Below are 14,825 nucleotides of genomic sequence, written 5' to 3' on the forward strand. Positions count from 1 at the left end.
ACTTTTTGTATCGCTACCCTTCTAATTCACAACATGGGTTAAAAATGACCTGTTTTAATTTCCTATGTTATTTCATGCATGGCATGAGTGTTTCGTTGCTCTATCTCTTAAATCAATTTATTTATTCATTTAATATTCCAGATAATCATTAGTTATCTTGTTTTGATTAACACAAATCATTATTTTATTTTTTCCTTTCTTACCTTATGAACAAATGTAAATTATTATTAAGAGTTTCTTCACAATCCATTACTAGTGAGAAAGAATATTATGTCCAATACAAAATATATGTTTGTTCATAAAGTAATAAAGGAAAAATAAAGATAAATATTTCTGGTCATGAAAACTGGATATTTAATGAATACCTGGAATATTAAATGACATAATACATTTATCTCAAAGATATGACCCATGGTGTGCATTAAGGGGTTAGCGTAGCTTGTTTATCAAAGTGTTAAATGAATGTTACAACCTGCAAAAAAAGATAAACTTCTCAACTAAGTAAGAAACAGGATAAAAGTAGCTTCCAGTCATAGACGCATCACTTACTGTTGAGAGGCGCTGACACAGCTCCGCGAAGACTGCAGCAGAGTCTGGTTTCTGCACGGCCCTCTTGAAGACGAGCTCAACCGTTTCCTGCAGGCTCTCTTCACCGTCCATCTCCTCGTGACTTATGAACGCTTGAAAGTTGTCCGTGACACAGCTGACGGACTCCTCAGGCCGGACCTGCTCCTTCCTCACAGCTTCCTCCTCTGTCTTCTCGGTCCTCTGGATGGATGGGAAGCCAAAGGCGATGTTCACCGGCGGCTGATGCTCGTAGGAGGCAGCGTGGAGAAAGCCCACGGGCTTGGATGGAACGCGACGCCATTTCTCGCCCCTCCGATCAGGTGGGGTCCATGGCTTCTTGGAGGAGGCAGAAGCCTCCAAGGACACAACAGCCTCCCTGTCACGGGGCATCCGGAACATCTTTCTCTTCTCTCAATCCAAAGAAACAAGTTCGGGTGAAAGAAACGAGTTCAGGTGAAGGACCAGAGTTCAAATAGATCTCAGTTGACTTCAAGTCAAATCCAAAGAACAGAGTTCAGGTGCAACCAGCCAAGTAGTCAGACGAGAACTGAGCGAAAGTGAAAACTGGCGGTTTCTTAAGTAACGACACACTTCAAAGGTACGACAGTCTTCAAAGGTATATACCTTTGAAGACTGTCGTCACTTGACCGTTGAGCTGTGGGGAGGGGGGGGGGTTGCTACGGGAACCTGCAGTGAAATGCATCATATGAATTTATCTAAACAACCTATACAGATAGATACACACATACATATACACACATACATACACACATACATACATACATACTCAAACACACTTGTATGAATCTATTCACCTAATGTCTTTTGACCCTGACCAGAGAAGATTAGTGCAGTCACAAGGACAACAAGACTATCTATTATAGTATATTATATTCTATTTGTATTTTTAAATTGTTTTTATATTTCATTGTTTTAGTAGAATGTATTACATGTTCACTTATTATTACTTTTCTGGTGTCTCTTTCTGACTGTCCCCTTTGCTGCTGTAACAAGGCAGAGGGTGTCGCTCCTTGTACAGGTTGTTGAGCCCTATGAGGCAAATTGTGATTTGTGAATATGGACTATACAAATTAAAGAAAGTATTGATTTGAATCTGGGTCTTGTTATGTTTCCTTCTCTTCCGTCATAATTACTGGGTGCAGCAGTTTTTCAGAAGCACATATTACGGCGATAAGACATCACAAACCAAAATCACACTGTGTAATATCACACCATATCCTTTATTTTGAATAAAAAAAAAAGCACAAGTGAATTTCCATTCACATGTACAGTGGCATACAATACAATACAACTTTACAATAACGGCGTTCTCCAAAGTCTGTACAGGGTTTAAGTGACAAATGTTGAGTTTACAGTGTGGATCGATGAAGACGAGGTGGAAACTTTACAAACCTCTGACTGAAGGAATTTTTCACCTGAGCCAGAGAGGATCAAAAACATGATGTAAAAGTTTTGAAAATATCTCATCTCTCATTTGATATTTGACACATTCTCATAAGATCAGACACTGATAAGTGGTGTTTCTTCAGTACTTTTCAGTTTCCCAATAAAAACCCTTTAAAAGGTCTTTCTGCTGGAATAAAAAAACAAATGAAATGTCTTTGTGTGATGTTTTACTTTCACATGAACTCATTTATTTCCTTAATAAAGACCTGTCTCATCAGGAGCCCCCCTTCCCCCTCCTCTTCTCCACAACAGCTCTAATCTAAAGTGCAACGTGCTTCTGAGCGACTGTCCCTCTGTGGTGGTGTCATCACAGCACCGTGGTGGGCATGTGGTGCACCAGGGGCATCTGGTGCTGGTGGACCACGGCCGTCATCTGAAGGGGAGGAGGGGACACACGCTAGGGGACGTCCACGTTGGACACCCCCGGCTTGTATCGCGCGCTCTCCTGCGAGTATGCGCTCTGGCACACGGGGCACTTGTGGGGCCGCTCGCCGGTGTGCAGTCGGACGTGGTTGCGTAGCGTGGACGACTGGTTTCTTCTTGTTTTTACACTGTATAAACTCGATTTTATTCCATTCATATTTTTCTACATTTATTTATTTACACTTAAGTATTATTAATAATTTGCCGGTTGAACCAGGTAACTGGCAATAAATCAATAATAAGTAATGTTGCTGATTAATTTCCTGGAGTAGAAAGCACAGATATTTGCCGATATATGTAATGGAGTAAAAGTGAAAAGTACCGGAAAATAAATTCTCTTAAGTGAACAACAGATACATGAAGGCACTTCAGTAGAGTTATATCCGAGTAAATGTACTTTGTTACTGCTGTGACTTTAAATGTTTCACCTGTGTCTTATTGCTTTCTGGCCTTTGTGTGCCCTTGCTCCCCTCGCTCTTTGTCGGTTTGTTTCTTTCGCTCGGGATTGTGTTCGCTGGATTTCCTTGTGATTGTGTTTTCCTGTTGTCTTACTTCCCCGGCAGGCCTGATCTTTTGTTTGTCTTTTCGTGTGTTTGCGTTGAGGAAACAGACAGATAAAATTCTTAGAAATGACATCAGAGGCTTCCATTAGTGATATGATTACTTCCCTTTATTGACTGATTCATTAAAATACAATAAAACATGTGAGCATTGAGTTCATTCTTCCTCCAGTGTCTTCGGCCTCGCTATTTGGCTGCAGAGAGATAGTGAGAGAACATCACATTTACAGAGAGGTATTTTTAATCAAATAACTATCCCTTGTGAGTCTGTTGATAATAAAAGTAGTTACAAGGACACGGTATGGGATCTTCAACAAAAGTGTCTCACCGCCGTGCCGTGCACCAATCAAATTATTTTACCTTTCTCCTCAAGTATTTCCTCGATATACTCCTCGAGCACTGGGGCCACGTGATCCAGCTGTTTCGGTGATAGACGGACGGTGAACTCCACTGTTTTATCCTGAGCACAAACACAAAGGAGGTGTTGGTGGCTGGCATTTAATGACAACAGGACATTGGAAACCAGCAGGGTCACCGGCTGTGAAGGTAATGTACAGTAACTTGCCTGTGAACTCACAGGATTTCCATCTTGTTCCACCTGAGGAAGCTCTGGCACAGTGACTGGCTCTAACTGACTATCTTCCGACCGAGGCCCCAAGTCCTTTGTACCCTCTCTATCCTGCAGCACAAGATAGCAGGAGAAAACAGTGATAGAGACTTTACAGCCTCCAAATATGAAGATCACCAACACCTACACTGATCACTTATCATTAAATTCTGTTGTTTCCTGAGCCAAAGACACTTTATCAGCCTCTTATACTGATGTGACACAGCAGGCGACCTCCTCCTCTGGAGTTCTGTAACTTTATCGTTCAAACTTGGCAGAGCTAAGACATCACATCGGAAAAATGAATGAGAGCTGTTAGAATAAATGTATCATTCCTTCTTCCCTGTTGGATAAAATGGACAGCAGGCAGCATTATTACTGATATGTATATACTGATATGTTATTAGCTATATGGACACCAGCCAAAGGTTATTTTAAATAGTAACTAATCTGCCAGTTATCTTTGTAAAATGTTAGGTCAAATGGAGCAAAAGATGTGAGAATGCCTGTTGCAACTCAATTTGTGTATTTTGTGATCATAGTCCAAGAAAACAAACTATTATCTATTAACTGTTGCACAAAAAAACTGCTCATTTGAAGAATTTGCTAGGTATTTAAGAGTGAAAGATTATTTATTTATTTGTAAGCATTATTTAATCATCAAAATATCTGCTGAGTATTAATCTTGAGTGTTAAAGTTAGTGATTCGCAAATCAATGAATCAGCTATTTAAACTCTTTACATCAAATGCAAAATCACACTGTATAATCACACGAGTGCTCATCCAGTGGAGCAACAGGACAAAATAATATGAGATAAACTTGATTGGTTTATCTTACCCTCATCTGCTTCATCTCTTTTAGGCTGAAGAAGGTGATGTGTCCCTCTGCCCTCTCGGCCAGCAGTGCCACCAGGCACACCAGCACCAAACAACCAGCCACTGCTCCGCGCATGCTCATTCTGCTCTGTCCTGGACGCACACACACATACACACACATCATTTACATGGGTATACAGGCCCTGCGGAACAGTATGGATTCATGCAGACATACAGTAAAGTCAGTTTTTCTACATGGGCTGGGGTGAGTGCAACTGAGGGCAGGTCACTTACAGAAATTAGTTGCAATGTGTGTGTGTGTGTGTGTGTGTGTGTGTGTGTGTGTGTGTGTGTGTGTGTGTGTGTGTGTGTGTGTGTGTGTGTGTGTGTGTGAGTGCCAGAAACAATTACAGAGTTCAGAAGAAGGACACAGGCGAACATGTGTGTCATCATGCAAGGGAGAGGTTGACAAGGCAGCAGATAGGGGAAAGAAAGGAGTGGGAGGAGTGGGGGAGAGAGGCGTGCAAGTAACAAACAAACTGCTCCACTGACCAGGGAGATAAGATGCCGGAGTGAACCAGCCACACTTACAAAAGCAACACAGCTCTGTGCACTAATGTTAAAGAATGGAGGCAGGACGTGGACGTGGAGAAAGACAGGAGCAACAGAGGGTATCAAGTCTGAGAGACAGAGAACACGAAGGAGCCGTTTGTTACTCACTTGCTGTGTGATTGTGGTCAGTCACTTGGGGGAAGTGTGCTTTGAGATGAGCAGACGTCCACCGGTGTGAGTGTCAGCTTGTCCAAGGCAGCCTTTATATCAAGTCCTCTCCCGATCCCCAAGCTTTTTACTGTCCTCCCTCACATCCGCTCCTCAACAGGCTCCTTCCAGCACTCTCCTCCGCGCTCCTGGAGACACACATACTACTCAGGAATCTGGCTTTTTTTATTAGGGCACTAAGCTCACCACGCTGTATGTATGTGGGACTGTGGCAGGACGGACAAAACGACACATTGATGGAGAAACCCCTGCGGTGTCTGCCGTATTATTGGGCGGGCTTTCGGGAACCACACAATGCGATGCCCTACACATGTTAGTAACTGGGGTGAGATACCGTTGGGTGAATATGTGAAATCTCTCTCCATTCCAACTACCTTTATCACACATGACAGCAAACAAATACATTTCCAGTTATTTAACCTTCAAACAACTTAATGGGAAGATAAAACTATACAAACTAACTTTATCTTAACTGCTAAATGAGCAGCAAAGTTCAGTCTGTGCCTTTTTTTTCACTTCAGTCCACAATTAAATACTGAAATGGTTGATTTAATTATTCTGAATAATGTGCTGGACGTCAACGCTGTGTATAAGTGTGTGTGGTCCAGGCATTACTCATGTTGTGGGGACCTAAATCTGTTTACACAGTCACATTACGGGGACTTGTCTTCCTTATGGGGACAAAAAGCAATTCCTCATAAGGTAAATCAGTACATTTTATGGTAAAGGTAAAGTTCTAAGGTTAACGTGGTGTCAGTTAGGGTGTGTCTGTGTTTGTGTGTTTGTGTGTGTGTGTGTGTGGGTGTGTGTGTGTGTGTGTGTGTGTGTGTGTGTGTGTGTGTGTGTGTGTGTGTGTGTGTGTGTGTGTGTGTGTGTGGCAGAAAGGAGACAATCTGCCCAAAGAGGTCGGTCATAAATTCTCTCCTCCAAACTACTATTCCCCACAGTGTGATGTTTATGACCCACCAGTGATTTACTTGCGCTCAAACAGAGCCACATGCACTCGTTCCTTAGAAACCGTCACAATTGAAGAGCTTTAATGATATTTCTCCCCCAAATATGACACTTGTGTCTGCTGCAAAGTGCTGACATGTTATCGCAGGTGGGGTTCGCGCTGCCATCAGAATACAAGTGGACAGTTTCGGATATTGTAGCTGTTCAATGTGGTTTTATTGTATTTATAGTGCATATTGTCATCATAACACTGCCACACTGACGCACAAGCTTTTATTACATTCTTCCATCACCTAATGTTAGGTCTTTAATAATGTGCTGTCAAATACCTGGAAGCATTTTTTAGTATCTATTTTTAAATGCCCTTTACAACTTCGAAATCCATTTTGAATAGGGTATGAATTGCGTATACCTCTACTATAATGGTTATGCAACTCATGTGTATAAATAAAGAGATTTTACTTGTTATTTTATACTGTGCTGGATAAAATCACCATCTAAAGACACTGTGACCCCGAGCTGGAGATCAGGACATCTAGACCCAACTCAGTATTACATCCAAAATCAACAAATGTCTCATATCTAATTAAAATCAAAAGGGTGCTTGTTCAAATACAGATACAATTCTGTCTACTCCCTCTGCCAAGGACTTAATGATTTCACGTATGTCTGTTTGTTGGTTTATATGTTTGTTTGTCAGCAGGATGAGCCATAACTGCTGTAATAATAATAATTAATCTTGATGAAAATCTTGATGCATTTGTGGATCTTGATGAAAGAAATCAGCTGGGAACGGATTCCTATGAGTATATGTGAAATTTCTTGCAGCTTGACTGAAGCTAAGGAACTGTTCTGCCTCAGCGGAGGTATTCAATCTACAGAGTGCAATTCTAGTTTACACTGCAGTCCATTAGTTTTTTGGACCATGGTTTGTTCTCTGAAATTAGCACTTTACACTCCTGAGAGGATACTTCAGTCTGAATCACTATCACTCACTGCACTGACTCTGTGCTTCTTTGACTTTATCTTTAGAAGATATGTCAATAGTGATATTGTAAATGCGAAATCAACTCACTATCTGTGTCACAGAGCTGTTGTCCAAAAATGATTAAAGGCACAACAGCTGCACAGTGCGACGTGTCCATTCATTACCATGAGCATGAGTCACTCCCACGTACACTGCCCTACTGCCGTATACACTAAATGTATGGATTTTAAAGCCCCTACACACATATGGCCCTGTCCCACAGCCGATTCTACACGGTGCTCAATCACCGCAGTGTTTGACTGACATCTCCCTGACTCACCTGTTGCATCTTTTGGGGAAAGACAACAACGTAATAAGAGCGACTCGGCCAGAACTAGGATGGCACTGAGGGGAACAAATACCTCGGCCAAGGCAGAAGTGTCCAGCTGCACCAAACACACACTCACTCATAGAAATCAGTCCCCTAAATGTGCCTGATTTCTTTTTTCGTTATGATCAAGGAAATCTTGCTTTGGAAATATGTGAAAATGTTGTGAAACAATGTTGCAGAAAGTGATCACAAATATTCCTGTATGCACATGATGTAATGGGGTTTCTCCCCTGACCAATACAGCATCCTCCGACCAACTTTCACGAAAATCCGTCCTGTAGTTATTGTGTAATCTTGCTTGAAAACAAACAAACCAGCAAACAAGTAGACTGGAGTGAAAACAGAACCAGTTTGGTGGAGGTATAAGGCGAGGCAAAAGTTTTTATAAAGGACATGGACACTGAAAAAAAAATTGATGCAAAATAACAACAGGAAACGCTTTATAAAATCTGAGAGCACAGTTTAAAACTGATTCAAGCAGAGGAAATTATTAATATAAGAGATAAAAGGGATACATGTGTACAAAAAGCTGAAAGGGGAAGAAAATAGAAATACAATAGATAGAACTGTGTAGAATAAGAAAAGAAAATAGACTGAAAGACAATGATGGTGAGACCTTGTGAAATAGCTTAGTTTAGTGAAAAGACCAGTGTGGATGCAGACTCGTGAAAATAAGAAGATACAGAATAAGTAGACACACAGAACACATAGATGTACTCATGATGGATTGTGTATCCAGCAGGGGGAGGCCTTCACTCTGATCTCGCGGTGTTTGGCTGATCTCGCGGTGCTTGGATCATGATAAATTGGGCCGACACGTGTGCTCCCTGTCTTTTTTTCCCTCGGAGCTGCAGCAGAGCGGATGTGCTGCTGCTGAGTCACCGATCATGGTAAGAACATAGGATTCGCACTGCTCCATGTATGGACCCACTATGTTACTGTGGGACTCGGCTGTTTTAATCCACAGACTGATTATATCTAGAAAGAGCGTTTTTAATGTGTTTACCGCTCTTCCGCTGAAGGCCTCTCCGCGTGCGTGCCGCAGTTAGCCGCCCAGGTAGCTAACTGCTGCTACGTGTGCGTCGTTAGTGTGGATCGCAGTCAACACTGACGCTGCAGAAACCGAACACCGACAGCTTGGGTTCCACTCATGCAGGTTACATGCAGACATTCGTATTTTCAGTCTCGATGCAATAGTTCGCGACAGCTAGCCTCACGGTAATGCTAGCCAGGCTCCTAGCACAAGTTAGCTGCAGGGGCCCAGGTCAACACGTGGGTTCATCAGGAATACCACGTGGTTGCATTTTAAAGTTATGGCAACTCCTGTAGGTCACCACAATGGAACCTGAAACAATATGTTAGTAGGTTATGCTTCACCCAAAAAAACTTAAACCTCCATTATGCTACTAAAGAGCGAGTGAAATGCTAACTCGTGCCTCGGCGCTCACCACGTGCAGACTGCTAAACACGTAGCATTCCACACTGAAGTGTTGACAAACAGTTAATCCTTGTTTTGCGGTATCAAATGTCATCGATTCCTCAGATGTAATGATGAAATCAATCTGTCAATCCCCTGAGTCAACAGTGCTGACAACTTTCCAAACCTGAACATCTGAGGAAAACTAATGATAAAACAGTCGTTTATCAAAGCTGTGTCTCTAATGCAGGATCAAATGTCATTGATTATTAGCTCCATGGACTTAAACTGTTGTTTTACCTCTTCCAGGTTTTGTTACACGTGCTGTTCGAGCATGCGGCGGGCTACGCGCTCTTTGTCGTCAAAGAAGTGGAGGAGATCGGCATGCTGCTTCCTCAGGTGGGTCTTCCGGCCTCCTCTCCATGCGCTGCTGAGCTCAAGCTGTTTATACTTAATAATTGTTTTTAATATGAAGCTGATGTTACTGTGTCCTTCAGGTGGAGGAGAGCGTGCTGAGCCTCGGGAAGTTTAACAGCATGGTGAGCCTGGCTGCTTTCTTCCCCTTCAAGTCGGCCCAGGCTGCACTGGAGAACATCAACGCCATCTCTGAAGGTGTGTTCGGTTTTTAGCAAGTGATCAGCGTGTAACGTTTCCTCAGATGTAATGATGAAATCAATCTGTCAATCCCCTGAGACAAAAGTGCTGACAACTTTCCAAACCTGAACATCTGAGGAAAACAAATAAATACTGTAGTTTAACAAGTTGATGAAAATATATATCATATTTAATATAGATACATTAAAGTTTACTGACCAGACGTGGTTTTCCATCCATAAAGTTAAACATATTTACAATCTGAATTTTATTCCAACATTGCATTATAGCTAGTTGGTTGCTTGTATATTGGTGTCACTGATTTAAAACGAGTGCACAGAAATAAAATCCTGTCTGTCACCCACAGGTGTGGTCCATGCTGACCTGAAGCTGTTCCTGGAAACTAACCTGCCCCTTTCTGGGAAGAAGAAAGCTGTGTTGGGTGTTTCAGATGCCAAAGTGGGAGCAGCGTTACAAGAGGAATTCAGCATTTCCATCCAGACCAGTGGCGTGGTGACAGAGATAAACAGAGGTGAGGCCTTGATTCACCAATGAACAACTTGCCCTATTGTGGCCTGTTGTGATGTGATCTTGAGATCCTGAAACTCATGAGGGGTTATACTGAAAATCTGAACAGCCACTGGCCACATGCTGGTCATTCACCTCTTCCACCTAATGCCAACAAACCCTTATGTCTTTGTCTCCTGTCAGGTTTACGTCTGCACTTCCACTCACTGGTGAAGGGTCTGACTGGCCTGGCTGCCTCCAAAGCACAGCTCGGTCTTGGCCACAGCTACTCCAGAGCTAAGGTCAAGTTCAATGTGAACAGGGTCGACAACATGATCATCCAGTCTATTGCTCTGTTGGATCAATTGGACAAAGATATCAACACCTTTTCCATGCGTGTCCGGTAGGTTTCCCTGCATCAAGCCTCTACACTTAAGTGCCTGCTGGTAGAGTTTTGTATTGCAATACATTTAATGGCCCTTTTTAAAATGCTGGATTTTCTGTTTGCATGTTAGTAGATTGTCATTCCAGTCCCATATAATGCTTGCGCTAGTGAGGCTTTTAAGTGCATTCACTAACAAAAACATGTTTGTTTATTTACTCAAATATAGTTTCCACTGCCTATTTTCCACAATGACTTCCCAGGTGTTAAAACCCTCTACCTTCTTTCTACAGTGAATGGTACGGCTACCACTTCCCAGAGCTGATCAGAATCGTGCCAGACAACTCATTGTACTGCCGCCTGACTCAGCTCATCGGAAACAGGAAGGAGTTGTCAGAAGAGAGTCTTGAGAGCCTGGAGGAGGTGGTAATGGACGGCGCCAAGGCTCAGGCCATCCTGGAGGCGTCACGTTCCTCCATGGGTAAGCAGAGTATATTCTTACTGAAGAGTTTTTATTTAATCAACGTGTCTGGCCCCTTTTTTGCTCACCCTGGACCATCACATGTCCTTGGTGGATAACACAGGGGGGCATAATAATATAACATCTCTCATAAACCTGTAGTGAAGGAACAATTCCTCACTGCGGATCCTGTCGGGAGAAACATTTCCTTAACCATTTATAGAAAAGTGTTATATTCGTAACGTGTCACTGACAAGTCGTTTCTCCTGCTGCCCCCAGGTATGGACATCTCTCCCATCGACTTGATCAACATTGAGAGGTTCTCTAATCGTGTGGTGTCTCTGGCTGCCTATCGGCTGGAGCTGCAGGAGTACCTGCGTTGTAAGATGAGCCAAGTGGCTCCAAACCTGGCGGCCTTGATTGGAGAAGTGGTGAGTAGTTGTCAGTGTTATTTTAATTTTTTGCCTTACTCATGGGACCAATGATGGTAAAACCAATCTGTCAATCCACTGAACCTTTGTGTTGAACCTTATGTGTGCTGATGGTCCGTTTAAAGAAAGTATCAATTCTAATCAAAATCTATTCTACTGGCATTTTAATCACAGACCCTTTGTTTCCTTTAGGTGGGAGCTCGACTGATCTCCCATGCCGGCAGTCTGACCAACCTGGCCAAGTACCCGGCCTCCACCGTGCAGATCCTGGGAGCAGAAAAAGCCCTGTTCAGGTACTGGGGCACCCCCTCCCTGCTGGGGAAACAAGTGGTTGCAGTGATGGCAGGGATGGGCGGTAGCAGAGCAGGGTGACTGGAGCAGACACAACTCGTCTTCTCTGGAGTGATCCCTCTCTCCCTATTGCACCCCCACAGTCTGAGCAGCCACTCACAGCACTGAGGTAGCAGATTGAAAAGGCTTCTTACAGCTCGTAATGTTATCTCTTGTTTTGATTGGAACATTTTCCTTCAATGCTAATTCACCTAAGCAGACATTTTCCCAGTTAACATGATGGAAAGTCTTATTTATTGCTGTGTTTTATTGAGACATATTTTATTATGTTTTTATGTGCACTTTAATGGTAGTGTGTATGATGACTTATTTGGTAAATGAGATGCAGCGCCTCTTGTGGAGCTGGCTTGTAACATCTGGTCATGTTCAGTAGCTTCTCCACAAGATGGTGCTATAAAGTCATTGTTAGGTCAGTTGTGCACGTGCAGAAAAATGTATTGATATTTTTCATGCCTGAGTAAATTAACACTTAAACTCTCAAGATTTGCTCCAATATTGCTAATATTGGATAATATGTTGCATCTATAACTGCTCAACATGAATGTGAATGAAGTTGTATTTTTTACACAGAGCTCTAAAGACAAAAGGCAACACCCCCAAGTACGGTCTCATCTTCCACTCGACCTTTATCGGACGCGCCGCTGCCAAGAACAAAGGTCGCATCTCCAGATACCTGGCGAACAAATGCACCATCGCCTCGCGCATAGATTGTTTCTCTGGTGAGTGATGGGAATGTTGCAGAATAATGGTTTTGCTCTGGCACAAAATTCATGTGGCGAAATTGCAGTGATGCTCATATTTTTCGTCAACAGTATTCATCCCTTGGGATGATGGTGAAGCTCTTTTTTTTCCCTGAGCAAAGCCACATGTGTTGAACACTGTTAAGTTTCTACTAGATTTGAGTTGGATTTTTAATTCCTGTATTACTTGTATTTCAGAGGTACCTACAAGCGTGTATGGTGACAAGCTGCGTGGCCAGGTGGAAGAGCGTCTTTCTTTCTATGAAACTGGCGACGTGCCACGGAAAAATGTGGATGTCATGAAAGAGGCGGTGAAAGAGGTGAGTTCAGATCACAGGACACTGCCCATGTTGGTTACTTTGGTTTTTCAAATGCTCTTATGATACATTCAAAGTCTGTCTATGCTGTGAGTGATGACAAGTTTCTTCCTGATATGACTGAGGGTAAAATGATTTAATGAGCCTGACACAGCTTTGCTTTATTGTTAAATCAGACCAACATTTCTCTTTGTGCTTACATTGTTAAAATATTTTTCTTTCCCTCTAAGGCCACCGATGTTGCAGTTGAGATGAAGCGTAAACTAGACAAGAAGGAAAAGAAACGCAAGAAGCGTGAAAAGAAGTCTCAAGAACTTGGCACAAATGGTGACACCAACGCAGAACCTGAGGTAAGCCTATGTTTTAGGCTGGGGCAACGCATGTTTAGATTTGAGATCTGACCCACGTGTGGTCCTGTCTCAGTGTACTACATGCTATATCAGACTGACTCCGAACCATTGACAGGTCCCAAACAATGGACCTGATCGCTGAAGTGAGTCAGACAGTGAAAATCCTTCACAGGAGATTTTATTATTTTCATAGCATTATTCAATGTAGATGTTTTGGAATAAAATGGAAACTTGCCCATTTTCTAACTGTATTTTCTCTTGCCTGTTGCAGGTGGAGAATGGGGACGCTGACACTCCCGTAGTTAAGAAAAAGAAGAAACAAGCAGCCGAGGAGATGGAGGTGGACGCCGAGGAGGCCCCTGCTGCAGAGAATGGAGCAGAAGACACTCCATCCAAAAAGAAGAAGAAACGAAAGGTGGAGGCAGAAGAAGCAGCCATCACAGAAGACGTAGCAGAGGAAACGGAGACTCCCTCCAAGAAGAAAAAGAAGCGAAAGACTGAATCCGAGGAAGCGGCTCCAGCAGAGGAGACTCCAGAAACACCTGTGTCAGAGAAGAAGAAGAAAAAAAAGAAAAAGGAGGCTGACGAATAGACTATGGGCAAAGACTAAATCTTTATTTTTTGTACAGTTTTTTTTTTAATTCAATATACTTCGGAAGCTAGTTTGTCCACGGTGTCATCTTATAACTTCAAAGAAGGCTATGCTTCAAACGAAATGCTTGTAACTGTGCCTTGAAGTCGAAAGTATTTACTTGCATTTCTGTAAATAAATGATCAGCTAAACTTTATTCTGCCGTTTTTGTTTAAGGAAGTCAGGGGTCATTTATGGATTTTAGTGATGTTTACAGATTCATCACTAATGTAGTTCGGTAATGAAATTGTGAAGATTTGCATAAGCAGTGTTGATGTCAAAGAATTTTTACTGATACATCCAGTGACTGGTTGGGTCCACAAGGCTCCAGAGTGAGTCGTGTCACTTCCTCATCTCAGTTGGAGTCAGTCTACCAGAAGGATCCATAAATCATTTATTTTCATCGGTTTCCTTTTTTTTGATTGTCAGACCAAACATTTTATTAAGTTCATTGCTCTATTTGCATGAATATGCAATAATAAACAATTCACCATTTCTAGTACAAAATCTAGATGACAGCAATACCATAATATCTATGTTGGAGGTTTCCTTGGAAATTTTACAGCTAACGTTCTCTGAAAATTAAAGCGGTTCGCCTCCTTTCCTCGCCCATGTTAAATACTTGGGCAGTTCGCACCGGCAGCGTAGTGCCGGGAAGAACCGGGAAGCGCAGCGGCCACACAACAAATAATCTCCTGTGGGTGGGGGGGGGCGGCTACAGGCTTGCATATGTCAGTCACCTGTGAAGACCAGCATCATTTACCCCTGAACCAGTGCGGAGAAATACGCTCCCTCGGACACAGGCATAAGCCAGCCCCACGCCACTACGCTGCCATGGATGGAACCAGTACACCAGTGGACACAGGAGCTGGGTCCGAACTCATGGGTGAGGATGAGGGGGATTTTGATTAGGGCGAAACAACTGTGGCACCAGATGTGTCCCTAACATTTCAAGAGATTCGCCATCTCGACTGTATTCAGAGAATCTTTTCAAATGGAACCGCGCTGTTTGACCCATTACGGTAAAACCAGCTTTTTAACTTTACTTTCACAATTCGATCTTCAAACACATTTCAAGCAGTCTTTTTAGTTTGTTTTAATTTTATTCATTT

General features: G+C 42.6%; 2 protein-coding genes and 2 non-coding genes across 5 annotated transcripts; 3 read left to right on the forward strand and 1 right to left on the reverse strand.

Annotated features, from left to right (window-relative positions):
- Positions 1-3,105: 3,105 nt before the first annotated feature.
- On the reverse strand, positions 3,106-5,434 carry mlnl (motilin-like). Of its 2 annotated transcripts, none has more exons than XM_053443626.1 (5): positions 5,162-5,434; positions 4,464-4,594; positions 3,595-3,696; positions 3,378-3,477; positions 3,106-3,211 (listed from the first exon to the last, which is right to left on the reverse strand). In XM_053443626.1, the coding sequence occupies exons 2-5, from the start codon at positions 4,581-4,583 to the stop codon at positions 3,204-3,206; spliced, it is 330 nt and encodes a 109-aa protein (XP_053299601.1). In that variant the 5' UTR covers positions 4,584-4,594; positions 5,162-5,434; the 3' UTR covers positions 3,106-3,203. The 2 variants fall into 2 exon arrangements, with proteins under 2 accessions (XP_053299601.1, XP_053299592.1); XM_053443617.1 differs by having other exon boundaries at positions 3,583-3,696; positions 5,162-5,425.
- A 2,925-nt stretch (positions 5,435-8,359) lies between these two features.
- nop56 (NOP56 ribonucleoprotein homolog) lies at positions 8,360-13,870 on the forward strand. Its single transcript, XM_053443641.1, has 12 exons — positions 8,360-8,423; positions 9,260-9,349; positions 9,448-9,562; positions 9,912-10,076; positions 10,256-10,454; positions 10,727-10,914; positions 11,173-11,324; positions 11,517-11,617; positions 12,246-12,394; positions 12,614-12,735; positions 12,963-13,082; positions 13,354-13,870. The coding sequence occupies exons 1-12, from the start codon at positions 8,421-8,423 to the stop codon at positions 13,672-13,674; spliced, it is 1,725 nt and encodes a 574-aa protein (XP_053299616.1). The 5' UTR covers positions 8,360-8,420; the 3' UTR covers positions 13,675-13,870.
- On the forward strand, positions 10,964-11,100 carry LOC128425806 (small nucleolar RNA SNORA26). The gene has a single exon (XR_008333182.1). It is a non-coding gene; the product is annotated as a small nucleolar RNA SNORA26 (small nucleolar RNA).
- Positions 12,821-12,884, forward strand: LOC128425800 (small nucleolar RNA SNORD57). The gene has a single exon (XR_008333178.1). It is a non-coding gene; the product is annotated as a small nucleolar RNA SNORD57 (small nucleolar RNA).
- Positions 13,871-14,825: the final 955 nt, after the last annotated feature.

This window comes from Pleuronectes platessa, chromosome 2 (assembly GCF_947347685.1).
Source record: "Pleuronectes platessa chromosome 2, fPlePla1.1, whole genome shotgun sequence".
Taxonomy (NCBI): Eukaryota; Metazoa; Chordata; class Actinopteri; order Pleuronectiformes; family Pleuronectidae; genus Pleuronectes; species Pleuronectes platessa.

Bases quoted from the DNA above. Each gene is read 5' to 3' on its own strand.
- mlnl (XM_053443617.1), bottom strand. From the start codon at position 4,583: ATGAGCATGCGCGGAGCAGTGGCTGGTTGTTTGGTGCTGGTGTGCCTG. The intron at 3,697-4,463 runs GTAAGATAAACC...CTTGTGCTGCAG, and splicing joins AAGAGATGAAGCAGATGAGG to GATAGAGAGGGTACAAAGGA. The intron at 3,478-3,582 runs GCAAGTTACTGT...GTTTGTGCTCAG, and splicing joins GAAATCCTGTGAGTTCACAG to GATAAAACAGTGGAGTTCAC.
- nop56 (XM_053443641.1), top strand. The intron at 10,915-11,172 runs GTAAGCAGAGTA...TGCTGCCCCCAG, and splicing joins GGCGTCACGTTCCTCCATGG to GTATGGACATCTCTCCCATC. The intron at 11,325-11,516 runs GTGAGTAGTTGT...TGTTTCCTTTAG, and splicing joins CGGCCTTGATTGGAGAAGTG to GTGGGAGCTCGACTGATCTC.